This window comes from Caretta caretta, chromosome 2 (genome assembly GCF_965140235.1).
Source record: "Caretta caretta isolate rCarCar2 chromosome 2, rCarCar1.hap1, whole genome shotgun sequence".
Lineage (NCBI taxonomy): Eukaryota > Metazoa > Chordata > Testudines > Cheloniidae > Caretta > Caretta caretta.
The window spans coordinates 18,814,370-18,830,150 of record NC_134207.1 but is presented as its reverse complement, the minus strand read 5'-3'; the positions used below and the strand labels follow the sequence as shown (position 1 = coordinate 18,830,150).

Genomic DNA, 15,781 nt, shown 5'->3' with positions numbered 1-15,781 from the left:
CTTTCGATCAGTTCAGACAGCTTGAGTCATGAAAATTTTCTAGATATTTTCTACAGAATAAACTTATTTTTTAAAGAAGTATTTCAATCCCTTCTAGTTGGGAAAGTTCACAATATAAAAAGGTACAGTGATGTTAATTAAATACTACATTTGGAATGTGCAATTTGTGAAGTTGTCAATAAGCACGTATAAGGGTTAAATTTTGAAGGATTTTTTAAATGAGAAATCAGTTTATTCTATGCAAATGCCTACTTTAATCTTTTGATAATTTTGCCACAGATTATCAAAGATTAAAAAAAATCTCAACTAAGCGCTCTCCATTCTGCCGTCCCCATGTGTACCGTCTTCTCCATTTCGAACAGATTTTAATTTTGGGGTGGGGGAAGACAGGATGACTTCTGTGTTTTGAACATTGCTAGCACACTCACTGTTTAAATTTTAAAAAAAATACACATTTTAGGTTTTTTCCATTGTTCTTTACTGGGAGCGCACAAATTACTATGGGACACAGTAAAAGAAGACTGGGATGTTTTGGGCTGCTTGGTTAAAAAAAACTCCTGGACTAGCTGAACTAACATGATTTTTTCCCATCCCTTGCTTGTATGACTGTCTTGGGATTAGGAAATAACCCATATCATATATTGTAAATCAGGGACCCTAACAGATCCTGTTAGGCTTAACTAAGCACTGGCTCCATCCATTTCAGGTGATTACATGTAATGAAACAGCAGCATAGTTTTCACTATATAAAATTTATACATGTACTTTTCTGGTAAAAAGCCAAAAAAACATGGAGACATCTCACTCAAAACACTGGTAAAACAAACCACACTTAGAAAAATGAAAGCTGATTTTTATTATTTTATCCACAGCCAATCATTTGACATGAACATGCATACGTAATTTTGCTACGCACACACCACATATTTTAACGTTAGTTTTTAAAGGTTAAACATACAACATACATCCTTATCCTTACAAAAATGAGTCAAAATGCAAACATAACTTTTAAACAAAACAGTCTTTACTTATTTAAAAAAACTTTTGTGTTGAGTACCATTTTGTACAAACACAGTTAATTTAAACAAATCTGCTCTTATGTTTCCTCATGGTTGCACTTGAAAATAAGCCGCAATAGAAAATGAAGTCATTGAGGGTTTTTTAAATAGCAGAAATAGGCAGTTTTGCCATGCAGAAGAAGCAATATTAAATATTAGTTTTTCAAAAAAAGAAAAAACCACAAGTTTAAAAATATTTAGTTCAAGTCACAGAACTTTCCCCGTACAGAGAAATCCAAACGCAACGCATAATTAGCTGCCACTTAAGGATGGCTGTTCTGAAAAGTAAAAATACCTTCCAGAGTTGATCATTTTCAATGATTTGGCACAGAAAAGAAGTCTGAGCTTACTTAAGAACAAGAAAGTGATTAAAAAGGGAAAAGAGGAAGAGAGAAGAAAATAAAAAGCAAGAACGAATGAGATAGTAGTTGCAATCACTAAAAAAAAAAATCTGTGCATCTCAGTCATTGCAGAATACTGTCTTCTGTTTACAGCAGGGGCTAATTCCAGGTAACTGTTATTGCAACATAGATTTAATTTGCTTGGAGGTAGTCTCATCATTCAAATGCTTTGTTGTGTACCTAAAAATGAAAAAAAAGATTTACAAAAGCACACTTACAATTCTGTTCTTCTACAACAGACAAAGCAGGTAATTGAAGGAACAATACCAAATTTATTTAGTTACAGTAAACCCTCACCAATGATTGGGAGATCTATTTGTGTACTTCCTAACTAGGAAAATTCAGTAATTCCCATTGAAAGTAACATACATCTTTCAGAAAATTAAATTTATAAAAATACTAAATGACAGATAATGCTACTCATGATTATGTCCAACTGTTCTGTTACAAAAGGAGATTTTAAATGGATCCCTACATGTATTTGGGAAAAAACCTCAAGATCTCTTTTGAGTTGGATAGACTAGAATCAGTAAGGAACACTGACACATTAAAGACTGTTAAACTGTCAGTCAACGACATCTAAAATGTGTAGGTCTGGACTGAGATTAAGGCTTGATAATGATGCTCTACTTGAGTAAAGACAAATTTTGGGAATTCCCTACTGTAAACAAATGGCTACTTATTGGATTTCTTATTCTTGAATTCTGTTTAATGCTGTAGGTAACATTGAACTAAGTATTTATATTTACAATAGTCCCTATATTTGGATAATGTTGAAGAAACATTTAATATGGATAAATAGCAAGTATTTAAGTGAGGCCATCGTATGTGTGAATTACTATGGGAATTATCTAAAGTGTGTTTAATCTCGTAATTGATAATGTATATGTGCTTCAAATTATGTAGAATATAAGGTAACAGACATTTAAGTGTATTTATGTGTGGACTGTTTCTGTCCTATGTCACTGGAGGAAAACTGAATTTAATTCCTGCTCTAAAACGCTTTCTTTTCTTGTACCCAGCTCTCTTCTCCTCTCCTTTCCCTTTAATTTTATGTTCACCAGATAATTTGTGTTTTCTATTTTTATTGGTTATACCAGTAGCTCCTTTGTAGAGTATGTTCTTTTTTATGACTGAATGTACTGAAATTATGCCCAGGTGTTTTGCTGATGAGTGGGGGCATGCTTCTGATTCTTCCCCTCTATCTCAAGACCTGAGAAGCTCATCTTCTGAAGCCGCACCTGTGTGGAGTGTCAGAAGGCTTCTGGAGCTGGAAGGGATGGAGCAGCCACTAAGCTCATGGTTCTCATGGGAGACTTCAATCACCCTGATATCTGCTGGGAGAGCAATACAGCGGTGCACAGACAATCCAGGAAGTTTTTGGAAAGTGTAGGGGACAATTTCCTGGTGCAAGTGCTGGAGGAACCAACTAGGGGCAGAGCTCTTCTTGACCTGCTGCTCACAAACCGGGAAGAATTAGTAGGGGAAGCAAAAGTGGAGGGGAACCTGGGAGGCAGTGACCACGACATGGTCCAGTTCAGGATCCTGACACAAGGAAGGAGAGCAGCAGAATACGGACTCTGGACTTCAGAAAAGCAGACTTTGACTCCCTCAGGGAACTGATGGGCAGGATCCCCTGGGAGAACAACATGAGGGGGAAAGGAGTCCAGGAGAGCTGGCTATATTTTAAAGAATCCTTACTGAGGTTACAGGAACAAACCATCCCGATGTGTAGAAAGAATAGTAAATATGGCAGGCGACCAGCTTGGCTTAACAGTGAAGTCCTTGCTGATCTTAAACACAAAATAGAAGCTTACAAGAGGTGGAAGATTGGACAAATGATCAGGGAAGAGTATAAAAATATTGCTCAGGCATGCAGGAGTGAAATCAGGAAGGCCAAATCACACTTGGAGTTACAGCTAGCAAGAGATGTTAAGAGTAACAAGAACAGTTTCTTCAGGTATGTTAGCAACAAGAAGTCAGTCAAGGAAAGTGTGGGCCCCTTACTGAATGAGGGAGGCAACCTAGTGACCGAGGATGTGGAAGAAGCTAATGTACTCAGCTTTTTTTGCCTCTGTCTTCATGAACAAGGTCAGCTCCCAGACTACTGCACTGGGCAGCACAGCATGGGGAGGAGGTGACCAGCCCTCTGTGGAGAAAGAAGTGGTTCGGGACTATTTAGAAAAGCTGGACAAGCTCAAGTCCATGGGGCCGGATGCGCTGCATCTGAAAGTGCTAAAGGAGTTGGCGGATGTGTTTGCAGCGCCATTGGCCATTATCTTTGAAAACTCATGGCAATCGGGGGAGGTCCCGGATGACTGGAAAAGGGCTAATGTAGTGCCCATCTTTAAAAAAGGGAAGGAGGAGTATCCGGGGAACTACAGGCCAGTCAGCCTCACCTCAGTCCCTGGAAAAATCATGTAGCAGGTCCTCAAGGAATCAATTCTGAAGCACTTAGAGGAGAGGAAAGTGATCAGGAACAGTTAACATGGATTCACCAAGGGCAAGTCATGTCTGACTAATCTAATTTCCTTCTATGATGAGATATCTGGCTCTGTGGATGAGGGGAAAGCAGTGGATGTGTTATTCCTTGACTTTAGCAAAGCTTTTGATATGGTCTCCCACAGTATTCTTGCCATCAAATTAAAGAAGTGTGGGCTGGATGAATGGACTTTAAGGTGGATAGAAAGCTGGCTAGATTGTCGGGCTCAACAGGTAGTGATCAATGGCTCCATGTCTAGTTGGCAGCCGGTATCAAGCGGAGTGCCCCAAGGGTCGGTTTTGTTCAATGTCTTCATTAATGATTTGGAGGATGGCGTGGATTGCACCCTCAGCAAGTTTGCAGATGACACTAAACTGGGAGGAGAGGTAGATACGATGGAGGGTAGGGATAGGATACAGAGGGACCTCGACAAATTAGAGGATTGGGCCAAAAGAAATCTGATAAGGTTCAACAAGGACAAGTGCAGAGTCCTGCACTTAGGACAGAAGAATTCCATGCACTGCTACAGACTAGGGACCGAATGGCTAGGCAGCAGTTCTGCAGAAAAGGACCCAGGGGTTACAGTGAACGAGAAGCTAGATATGAGTCAACAGTGTGCCCTTGTTGCCAAAAAGGCTAACGGCATTTTGGGCTGTATAAGTAGGGGCACTGCCAGCAGATCGAGGGACGTGATCATTCCCCTCTATTCGACGTTGGTGAGGCCTCATCTGGAGTACTGTGTCCAGTTTTGGGCCCCACACTACAAGAAGGATGTGGAAAAATTGGAAAGCATCCAGCGGAGGGCAACAAAAATGATTAGGGGACTGGAACACATGACTTATGAGGAGAGGCTGAGGGAATTGGGACTGTCTAGTCTACAGAAGAGAAGAATGAGGAGGGATTTGATAGCTGCTTTCAACTACCTGAAAGTGGGTTCCAAAGAGGATGGATCTAGACTGTTCTGTGGTAGCAGATGACAGAACAAGGAGTAATGGTCTCAAGTTGCAGTGCGGGAGATTTAGGTTGGATATTAGGAAAAAAAATTTCACTAGGAGGGTGGTGAAGCACTGGAATGCGTTACCCAGGGAGTTGATGGAATCTCCATCCTTTGAGGTTTTTAAGGACACGCTTGACAAAGCCCTGGCTGGGATGATTTAGTTGGGGATTGGTCCTGCTTTGAGCAGGGGGTTGGACTGGGTGACCTCCTGAGGTCCTTTCCAATCCTGATAATCTATGATTCTACTGGTGTTCTCAAATTTCCAAAGTAGATTTTTACAATGATTCAAGCAGCATGAACATTTAGGCGCCCACCTTCCCCACTTCAAGGCTGCTACCATGCAGCCCTTGCTGTTGCTGCTAGCTCTGTTCTCAAAACAACAGGACAGCTGCACAGAACAGCTTTCAGGAGAGCTAACTGTTGGGGGTTGGGGGAGGAGCTGGCTTTTCCGCAGGGGACAAGAGAAATCCCCACTGATGCAGCATGAGTTGGAGAATAAATTGAAACTGGCCACATCTTACTCATTTTTGGACATATTTGGCACATCAAAACTTCTGACTACAAGATCTGGCTACGGTCCTCTAAGGACAATGAAAGTCCTTTCCAGCAGATTTTTTTGGCTCAAATTTTCATTCTGACTGCAAGTTGTGCACCCCTGCATAACTAAAGAATCTGCTATGCACTGAGGTGTACATTTTCCCAAGTATCTATCTATAAGGTTAACATCAAGTATTTTCCAGATCTATGCAAATGCTGGCCACTGTTTATCTTTAATAAACAGGAGAATATTGTATACAATCAAGTTTATTATCCATGTATAACACCCCAGTTGTTTTATATTGGAGGTCTACTTTACTAAACTCCCATTAGACTACAGCTTACATTTATTCCTGTAACTAAAATCTGTTATACTAAATTATTAGCCACTTGTCTGCCTGTGATACTCAGTTACACGGATTTGGAAACTGGTTACTCTGATTTGTTGTTGCTGTTATCCTAGTGAACAAATATAGTGGTGCTTTCTTCCTAGGATTTCAATCCATTCTGATAATGTATGTTCTGCACAATAAGAGACTAAGATTTTCAGAGATCCAGAAGGATTATACTGTACAGAGTACTGTGCCAAAGTGAAATGCTGACCTGTATTAGAATATTTAACTGAATCTTGAATTATAAACGTCCTATATCTTTCCCCATATACATACTAATATCATATAAACTCATCTTAAACAAACTGATATCTCAAAACATACAATATGAACATTTCTGACATTCCCCACAATCCAAAATTGAGCTTTCACTTCTGTGGTTCCTCAGATTTGCTTAAACTGGCTTCTCATATATCATTTTATGCCTCCTCCTTCCATCTACCCAGTGAGCAACTAATTAAATTTCTCCAATTCTGTTCCTTTGCTTGTACTTTAAGAACTGGATTTGACGAGTCTATTTGTTTGGGCATGACATTTTATGCAGTGTTAACTCCCCTAGTGTCTCACCTAATGTACACAGTTGTGCAGTTAGGTGGTTAACTGGCTATGGAAATGGGCAATACAAATGGCAGTTCCATGTTAGTAAATGCAAATTTTGAACCAAAAAACCACCATAAAACAACACAATTAACAGTAGGTAAGCTGACTGGCAGTCGTAGCCAGGGAGCAGGGAATGAATGGGCCTGAAGACTTGACTATTGTTTTACCCACAAAGGCAGTCAACTCCATGTTAGGATTAAGGCATGCTAGTGAGGAAGCCTGCAGAAGAGAGGCTCATCTTTTATCTGTTATATTGATAGAAGACTTCATCATCCAGGTGTCTCTGTTCAGCACCTTCTAAAAAATTCACGTTAAAATCATTTCAAGTTAAAAATAAGTACCTGAGAGCATTTAGAAGGCCTTCTACGCTGTTAGGAGGCTGGTCTTTAAGGACTTTGATGCATCCTTTCATCTGGAAATTAAACAAGTTAACACTCTGTATCATGTAAATGCCATACAAAAATAACTTGCAAAAAGTACAGTTCCCCAAGCCCTAACACTTAACTACTTTAAAAGACTTTAAATGTACATGTTATTCTTCTGGATATTGGAAAGGTAGCAAACATCTAGAACTCTGAAATCTTCCCTTAATGTAGAAAGGCTTATCTAGTTACTTGCCATCACACTGAAAGCAGTGGAATAGCTACATCAAAATCTGCTGTAAGGAACTGAAAGACTTTTACCTTAAGAACAATATAAAGGTTTCACAGGGTTTTTTTCTGGTTTTTAAAATTAATACTTGTTTTGTCAGTGTGCTCAGAACAATACAGAATAAAAACCCCTGACCCTGGACCAAGTTCCATGGGACAATATTTCTTTTGATGCATCTACTACACATTTAACAAATAAAACATACATGCAATAGTATACATCCAACAGCACATTTCAATTACGGAACAAAAGGGGGCAAAGTTGAAGGTTGGAGGACAATGCAACCAATCCAAGTTGGTCTGGATGATTGTGAGGGATGAAAAATTATGTGGCAGTGGGGAACACACTGGACCTACTAGCCTTTCATTTGTAGATATTCTAACATTTATGTTATTTAAAAGATAGACATATTGTGTGAATAAAGTATAATAATGTTTCTGGGTGTTATCTGGATTCCACTGAAACTCACATTCTACCTTAACTCTTAAGATGCCTTTTTGTGCATTTGAATGTATATTTTGGATTGCTTGCTGTGTGCAGTCATCTATACGGTAGGCTGGTAGTATATGCCAACCAATTAGGACCATTCCAGACTGTACGCATACTTGTTATTGATCTATTTGGACTCAGAAAATTCATATTACAATGGGAGGGGGGAAAAGACAGTCTACGTATAACTTTGGTTTAAACATCCAAAGACTATGAACACCACAAAACTTACATCAATTTTTGAAGTTTTGGCAAAGGCGCCCACTGGATGCACATGGTCATAGAGTATGATGACACCCACCATTACCCTCAGACAGAACGATACTGTTTCCTCATTTGTAAACCTGCTTCTGTACTCACTGGAATTTTAGAACACAAAAATATCCATTATTATATCAAACACCAAAACAGGCCTTCGTCTTTAACACTGACATTTAGAGGGGAACCTTCCAAAAAAGAAAAGTTTCTTCAGAGACAAGAGCAACTATTTTCACCAACACAGAAGTTAAACCATTGCTTAGAAAGCCCATTATTTGGAAACTGGAAGAATAAATCTCTCTCAAGCCCAAACTGACATCTTGCTGTTAATTTTAGGATTTTTCGTATTAACTGTCTTGGCCTCTTCCAAACAAGTGAACATTTAGTTTATACCCAAAGAAGAAAAACACAATTCGCTTGTGATGTACGCATGGAATAAGGATGCCAAGTTTTTATGAGCAAGGCGTAACTGCTTGTCTGTCAGTGGCACAAACTGTCCCTGAAGTTCAATGTTTGGAGTCCCTCCTTCTTATACCCCCCACAATAAAACATGCACTGGTATTCAGCCCAGTCCTTTGTGTTTTTGTTTTTAATTTGACATGGTTACTTCATTCCTGAACAGCTATATCAATAGCAGCCTCTTCAGATCCATGAACAACTGGTTAGAAAAACTTAGCACACAATGTTTAACTTCTCCTGCCCATAGTTTGTCACATTTACAGTAGACTCAAGTAGCCCAAGCCTACAAGTTGTTATAGTCAAGACTCAAACAAGGACCAAGGCAGTAGACTTGCTGGAGCCACCATTCACCCACTGAACTCTCCTTTCATGCAGCAGTTAACAAGGAAACAACCATTACGTGCACTGCTCGAGCCACTTTTCAAAGCATGCTCTAGGCAAGTGTGCTCAATTTTCCTGAATTATGCATGACAAAGTCATTTACAAATGTACTGAGAGATCTGTTAACTTTCATACCCATTCTACTTTTAAATATTAAACAATATTCTCACAGAAAGTAGACAACATGCTATGTCTAGTGCATGAGAAAAATAAGTCATAACAAGGCTAGAAAAATGTTATGGAATTTAATAAAAAAAATTATTTGGCTCCCATTTTGTTAATTTTCCTATTTTTTCCCATTCATTTTATGCATTATGGATTATGCCGGACATGCATACTTATATTTTCTATTGATATTGTGCACAAGAGGCCTATAAATGAAGAAATGAATTTTGTCACTCAGATCATACTTACGGGGTTTCCAACATGACTCTGCACACACTAGCCATAGTGCTTAAACAATCTGTGGTATTTTCAATTGGTAAATTTTTATTCTGTGGAAGGAGAAATGAGTAATTCTATTCAGTGTAATGAAAGTGTAATACTGTAAAACCTAATACAATTCTAGGTCAATGAACACTACCTAAGACTGAGTGCTCGAGTTTAAAAACACACCCACACACCCCCCTTTAGGGGATAAGAAACACTGCAGTACTTTATCAATAAAACATTTACAATCAGTTGTTTTAAAACCATAGTGATTGTACCACTTCCACTATTACAGACACCAGGCCTTACTATAGTTTCCATTTTTACACAGAATTTTTCATTGATTTTTGGAGAGTTTGTTTTTGCTATATTGATTTCAGTGGGGAGCTTAAACAATGGCATGACAGGTCCATTGAGAAGGAAGAAAAATGTGACCTTAAAATAAGATTCTCTGTCTTTGACTGGAGATCATTATGTACTACAGTATTAATAATACATTACTATTCATTTGAAAAAGTAACATATTTTGTTTAAAAAAAATGGTATAGTTTTAAAAATAAAGGTTGATTTTTCTCAGCTGTACATGGGAAACTGTGGTAATAAGTGAGCCAAGTCAATAATAGTGGTGTTGTGGATGTCATGTCAGATACTTCAGTAGGTAGTTCAAGGACAAATGCGAAAGTAATTGGATACTTTGATCCTATTCCATAACAGGTTCAAGATTTATTCTAACACACTCGTGTATCTAATCAAGTTTATGCTTGTATTGTTGTAATTACATTTTAACTTCTATATGTACCAGAATGAAGCTCTCCTGGGAAACTTTCTTTTAAAAAAAGCACATCACTTCTTTTTATTTGCTTCTCAATTTCAAGCAGAGATATTCAAGCCCAATTTGTTTCACTCTTTGTTTCTAGAAGCCCTTTTCGAGTATGGATATATGATTAGAAAAAGTGACCATCTAAAAATGCAGATTATCAGACAACATAACCGAAGGCACACGACCAGAACAGGCATGTGCTTATTTTACTGGATAAAATAAGTTTTTACTGATATCAGTACAGACATAGCTATTGGACAGCAGCCTACAACAGAACTGTTGGAAGGCCAGCTGGAACCTATTCTACCATGCACAGCATCTGCAAGACTGGCTGCATCTAAATTTCTTCTGCTTGCGTAAAAGGCAGATATTTGATTTACAGATTCTAAATTACGGGCTTGTATAGCCCAGTAGAGGGTTGTGATTTGTAGAGCGCACTCATATGCTGCACTGTAACTGCCCTGTGCAGGTATGTAGACTGCTGGCGTGCTCTAAAAGGTACCTAGCTCGTCTTAACGCAGTCCTGTGCAGTTAGAACACAGAATGTTAGAGTGATCTATAAATCATTCCCTTCTACCCCTCTGGTGCACTTTGCTGTGCCATGTAGACAATCCTTAAGTCTTCAGCAAATTTCACCTGGGAGTTATCAGGACAGAATGTCCCACAATAACTTCTTAATTGTTGTCTTTCAGAACATAGCTGCATTTTACAGTGCAATATCCAAGTCAAAGAAAAACCTTCTCCCATATGCTTACCTCTGACACAAATTTTGTCGTGGCATCACTTAAGGTTTTCAACATTGGCGTCGCTTCAGCATAAAATAAAGACATTCTATTTGCCAATTCGTTATTTACTTCATTTTCACCCTCTGCCTATAAACAAAGATACAAAATTATATGTACAGTAAAAGCTTTGTTATCCGGCATATTGGGGGAAAGGGGGGTGCCGGTAAGTCAAAAAAAATTCAGTTAACTAAGAGGGAGGGAATTTGGGTGTAGGAGGGGGCTCAGGGCTGGGGCACAGGAGGGGGTGTGGGCTCTGGAAGGGATTTTGGGTGCGGGAGGGGTTTCGGAGTACCGGATTCGGGCAGCTCCTGGCCAATGGGAGCTGCAGAGCCAACGCTCGGGGTGGGGCGGGGTAGTGTGCAGAGCCTCCTAGCCACACCACCGCCTAGGAGCAGCAGGCACATGTCACCGCTTCCGGGGAATCACGCAAAGCCAGGTAGGGAACCTGCTGGCCCTGCACCAACCGGTCAATAAACCGGACTTTCAATGAAGATGAGAAAAGCCAGTTTATAGAGCTTTCCGGTTGGTAAAGTGCCAGATAACACAGCTTTTACTATAAATTGTTTTGTACCCTAAAAAACTGGATAAATAGTACTAGAAAGACAAAGAATTTAGCATTTAAAGTGTTTTTTCACTTCCAGAGGTTACCTACTGGAACATTATTAATCCTCATACGACTCAAAGTTCTTCTGTAGTAGCTGAAGTCATTCTGTATAGCAGGATTTGTCATCTACAAAAAGTGAGAAAATGAATATATTTTAGTGACAGATGCTCAGTTAGGATCCGAAGACAAACTTTATGGAGATATATATACTAAGAGGTATAGTGCACACTCAACTGTCATTGAAGTCACTGGAAGTATAGAGCACTCAGCATCTTGCAAGCCCTGGATTGAAGGGTTAATGTTTAGCTATTCCACCTGGAAGCAGGCGGGGCACACCCTGACTGTTTCGTAGAAGCAATGCACACATTGCTCTATCCAAGGACAAGGGCTAGACATGAACCATGAGAACTTGATTGTTTGGACAGCAATTGTGGGAGGCTTTCTTAGCCTGGGCTCAAGGCCTGAGAACCAGGATTGTAGTAGATATAGATGCAACTAAGTATATTAATCAATGTCATACATTCCTTTGTGTATCTTTTTGTGGTAGCAGTGTGTAATGCTTAGGGGGGAGAAATATAATAAAAGGAGAAGGTGGAAGGCGGGGGGGGCAGAACGCCCATCTCAGCTGACCAGCCTGCTTGCCTGCAAAAAGCTGTGTTCTGTCTCATCACTGAACCGCCACAGGATGTCTTTAGAAGTTCTCAAACTGGGGGGCCTCTCAAATTGGAGGTCTGGGGGGAACAACCTTACTGTGCAGATTCAGAGCTGGGCAACCGGAGAACTGCAGCTGCTGGCTGGGTGCCTAGTCCTGAAAGCAGCACAGCCGCCAGCAGCAGCACAGAAGTCAGGGTGGTATGATACTGACACCCTTACTTCTGCGCCGCTGCTTGCGGTGGTCCTGCCTTCAGAGCTGGGTCCCCAGCCACAGCTCACCGCTCTGCCTTAGGAGCTGGGCAGCTGGAGAGCAGTGGCTGTTGGCCGGGTGCCCGGGGTAGGAGAGCGTAAACTACTACAGACTCAAAGAAGGGGGTAGGATTAAATAAGTTTGAGAAGAGAAGGTTACTCACCTTTTGCAGTAACTGAGGTTCTTCGGGATGTATGTCCCTATGGGTGCTCCACTCCAGGTGATGGTGTGTTCCTGCGCCATTTGCTTGGAGAGTTTGCAGCAGTGTCTGTACAGGTCGCGCATGCGTGGTGCCTACCTCACACACCGTTGGCACTTCATCTAGCATGTGCATAACCCAGAATCCTCAGTTCCTTTTCTACCGCAGAGTCTACTTTAAACTCCAAAGTAGAAGGGAGGAGGGCGGGTAGTGGAGCACCCACAGGGACACACAACATGAAGAACCTGTTATTCCACAAGGTGAGTAACCTTCTCTTCTTCGAGAGAGATGTCCCTGTGGGTGCTCCACTCCAGGTGACTGTAGAGCAGTGCCCTCCTAGGATGGTAGGGGCTTCGGAGTTGGTAGGATAATTGCCGATAATACAGCTCGGCCTAGCCAAGTATCCGCCTTAGGGCCTTGTGTGATTGTATAATGTTTGGCAAAGGTGTGTTTGGAGGCCCCAGTGGCGGCTTTGCATATGTTTAAGTGAAACATTGTTTAGGAACACTACTGACACTGATATGATCTAGTAGAGTGCGTCTTCATCCCCGCTGGAGGTTGTGAGCATTTTAATTGATAACACAGGTGAATGCATCCAGATATCCATTTAGAGAGTCTCTGCGTGGATATGGCGGTACCTTTAGAGCGTTCTGCGATGGATATAAAGCATTTTGGTGAAATTCTAAATGTCTTGGTTCTGTCCAAGTAGAAAGCTAGTGCTCTTCTAACGTCAAGGGTGTACATCTTAGCTTCAAACACGTTCTTGTGTGGTTTAGGAAAGAAAGCTGTATAGGTTGATTAACATGGAAGGACGCTTGTACTTTATGGAGAAATTTAGGATGGGTTTGTAATGTGATTTCATCTTTAAAAAAGGTCATGTATGGTGGATCTGCCATGAGTGCCCCAATTTCTCCCACATGTCTAGCTGATGTGATTGCTATTAGGAATGTCACTTTCATGGATAGGTGTAGTAGGGAGCAGTTTGCTAAGGGCTCAAACTGTTTCTGAGTGAGGGCCATTAAGACCAAGTTTAAGTCCCAGGGTTGTGTGGGTGCTCTTACGTCCGGATATTGAGTCCTTGACCTTGTGGGGGCATTGTTAATCATATGTTAAACCTGTGTTCGTTTGGTTTGTAGATGGTTGCTAGTCATCCTTGCAGGCAATGAATGTGCAAGTGTGCGTGTCTGACCACAAATGTGCATGCTGCCATGTGGCCAAACCGTTGTAGGCACGTGTGGGCTGTTCCGCACTGTGGATAGGGGTGTCTTTACCATGTTGAATCTGTCTCGTGGAAGTGATGCCTTCACCGTCACCAAGTCGAGATAAGTGCTGATGAATTCTAATTGTTGAGCTAATTCTACTGTTGACTTCTTTTTGTTTATTTGTAGACCGAGACTCTGGAAGCAATCTACCGTTGTTTGGGTAGAGCGAATGGTATCTAATCGAGTGTATGACTTCAAGAGACAGTCATCCGGGTAAGAAAATTTATTATTCCTTGTTTTCACAGGTGCACTCGCCGTTACTACTGCGAGGATCTTTGAGAAGACACGAGGCGCTGTTGACAGACCAAAAGGTAAAACCTTGCATTGATAGTGGTCTGTGTCCGAATCTCAGTAAATCTCAGAAAACGCCTGTGGGCAGGGTGTATGCTAACACAAAAATAAACATCCTGCAGGTGGAGGGCTGAAAAACAGTTCCCCTGCTCCAGTGTTGGTATTATTGTTGCTACGGTGACCATCCTGAACCGCTGCTTTCTTACAAACTTGTTCAGTCACCGGAGATCGAGAATAGGTCACCATCTCCCATTTTTCTTTTGTGTTAAAAAATAGTGGAAGTAAAATCCCTTCCACCTGTGTTGTGCGGGAACAGTCTCCACTGCCCATAATTGGAGGAGATGATGACCATTTGCTATGTCAAGAGGTATATGAAAGGGGTCCCTGAAGATGAACGGGGAGGGTGGGAGGTTGGGGTGTAGATACAGGAAAGGAATGGTATAGCCCATTCGGATGGCTTCTAGGGCCCATTTGTCCATGGTGATGGCAGCCCATTTCAGGTAGAATGAGAACAAATGGCTTCCAAATAGATGGGTGGATGGTGTAAGCACTGGAATGAGGGAGAGGTCTTCCAGACCCTCGAACAAGCCTTCAAATTTGTTTATTAGAGGCAGTAGGTTTAGATGCCACTCGTGGTGATGGACATTGTCATTGTGGTCTCTGTCGTTGTTGGTGTTGTTGCTCGTAAGGCCTCTGGTGTTTCTGTGCGCATGTTGGGTATCTATTCCTCTGATATGGTTGATACCTATATTGTCTCCTTCTTGTGGCAGGTGTATGAATGCCGAGGGACTGGAGAGTGCCCTGCGAGTCCTTCATAGTGTGCATTACCTCATTGGTTTTGGCTGCAAACAATTTTTCTCCATCAAGGGTGAGATCTTTGACTGTATTTTGTATCTCCCATGGGAATGCTGAGGAGTTAAACCATAAGGCATGTTGCATGATGACAGCTGTAGCGGTGGACCTGGCGACTGTGTCAGCAGAGTCTAGTGAGGCCTGTAGAGCCGTGCGTACGATCATCTGTCCTTCAGAGACCAGAGATTTAAATTGTTGCCCCTTTTCCTCTGGGATCTCCCTAATAAAGTCCATAAATTTGCCATAGTTCCTGTGGTCATATTTGGCAAGTAGTACCACATAATTTGCCACTCTGACTTGAAGCATGGATGAAGAGTATACTTTGCGGCTGGAGAGGTCCAATCTCTTACTCTCTTTATTGTAGGGTGGATCAAAAGTGCTGATGTTTGCCCCTTTAGTTGGCTGCTTCCACTACCAGAAAATTGGGTGCGGGTGTGTGAATAGAAATTCTGATCCCTTCGAGGGAACATAATATTTTCGGTCTGCCCTTTTGCAGGTAGGAGGTATGGTGGCTGGAGTTTGCCACAGCATCTTGGCGGGTTCCATGATAGCCCCACTGATTGGCAATGCTATCTTAGAGGAGTAAGATGTCTAAGATATGTTCGCTTATGTTGAGTTTCCAGCACTTCCTCCAGAGTAATTTTGAGCTCACTGACCACTCTTTTGAATAAGTTTTGGAAGGGGGTAAAGTCATCCACCATGGTTGGTGGTGGAGGCATAATAGCCTCACCCAGTGAGGAGGGAGGATGTATTGTTCTAGGTTGGCGAGGTGTCGGGAGCAGTGTCTTCTTCCTGCTTTGCCATGGGTTCATCTGTCTCTGTCACTAGCCTCTGAAGGTGGAGGTGGGGATCTTGCATCTTCCCTACGTGGTCTGTGGTGCCTGCTATAGTGTCTTTGGTAAGACCCTTAGGGTTCCAATATGGCCAGTG

The 15,781-nt window shown here is 41.4% G+C and overlaps 1 protein-coding gene across 6 annotated transcripts in view; it reads right to left on the bottom strand.

Moving 5' to 3' along the window:
- Positions 1 to 832: 832 nt before the first annotated feature.
- CYRIB (CYFIP related Rac1 interactor B) overlaps positions 833 to 15,781 on the bottom strand; it is a 161,477-nt gene continuing 146,528 nt past the window's right edge. For all 6 annotated transcript variants that reach the window (XM_048841657.2, XM_048841660.2, XM_048841655.2 and 3 more), the window contains 6 exons: positions 11,392 to 11,469; positions 10,710 to 10,826; positions 9,120 to 9,199; positions 7,840 to 7,966; positions 6,809 to 6,879; positions 833 to 1,639 (listed from right to left, as the gene is read on the bottom strand). In XM_048841657.2, the coding sequence (XP_048697614.1) occupies positions 1,576 to 1,639; positions 6,809 to 6,879; positions 7,840 to 7,966; positions 9,120 to 9,199; positions 10,710 to 10,826; positions 11,392 to 11,469 (537 nt within the window). In that variant the 3' untranslated portion in view covers positions 833 to 1,575. The remainder of the gene's footprint in view (positions 1,640 to 6,808; positions 6,880 to 7,839; positions 7,967 to 9,119; positions 9,200 to 10,709; positions 10,827 to 11,391; positions 11,470 to 15,781) is intronic.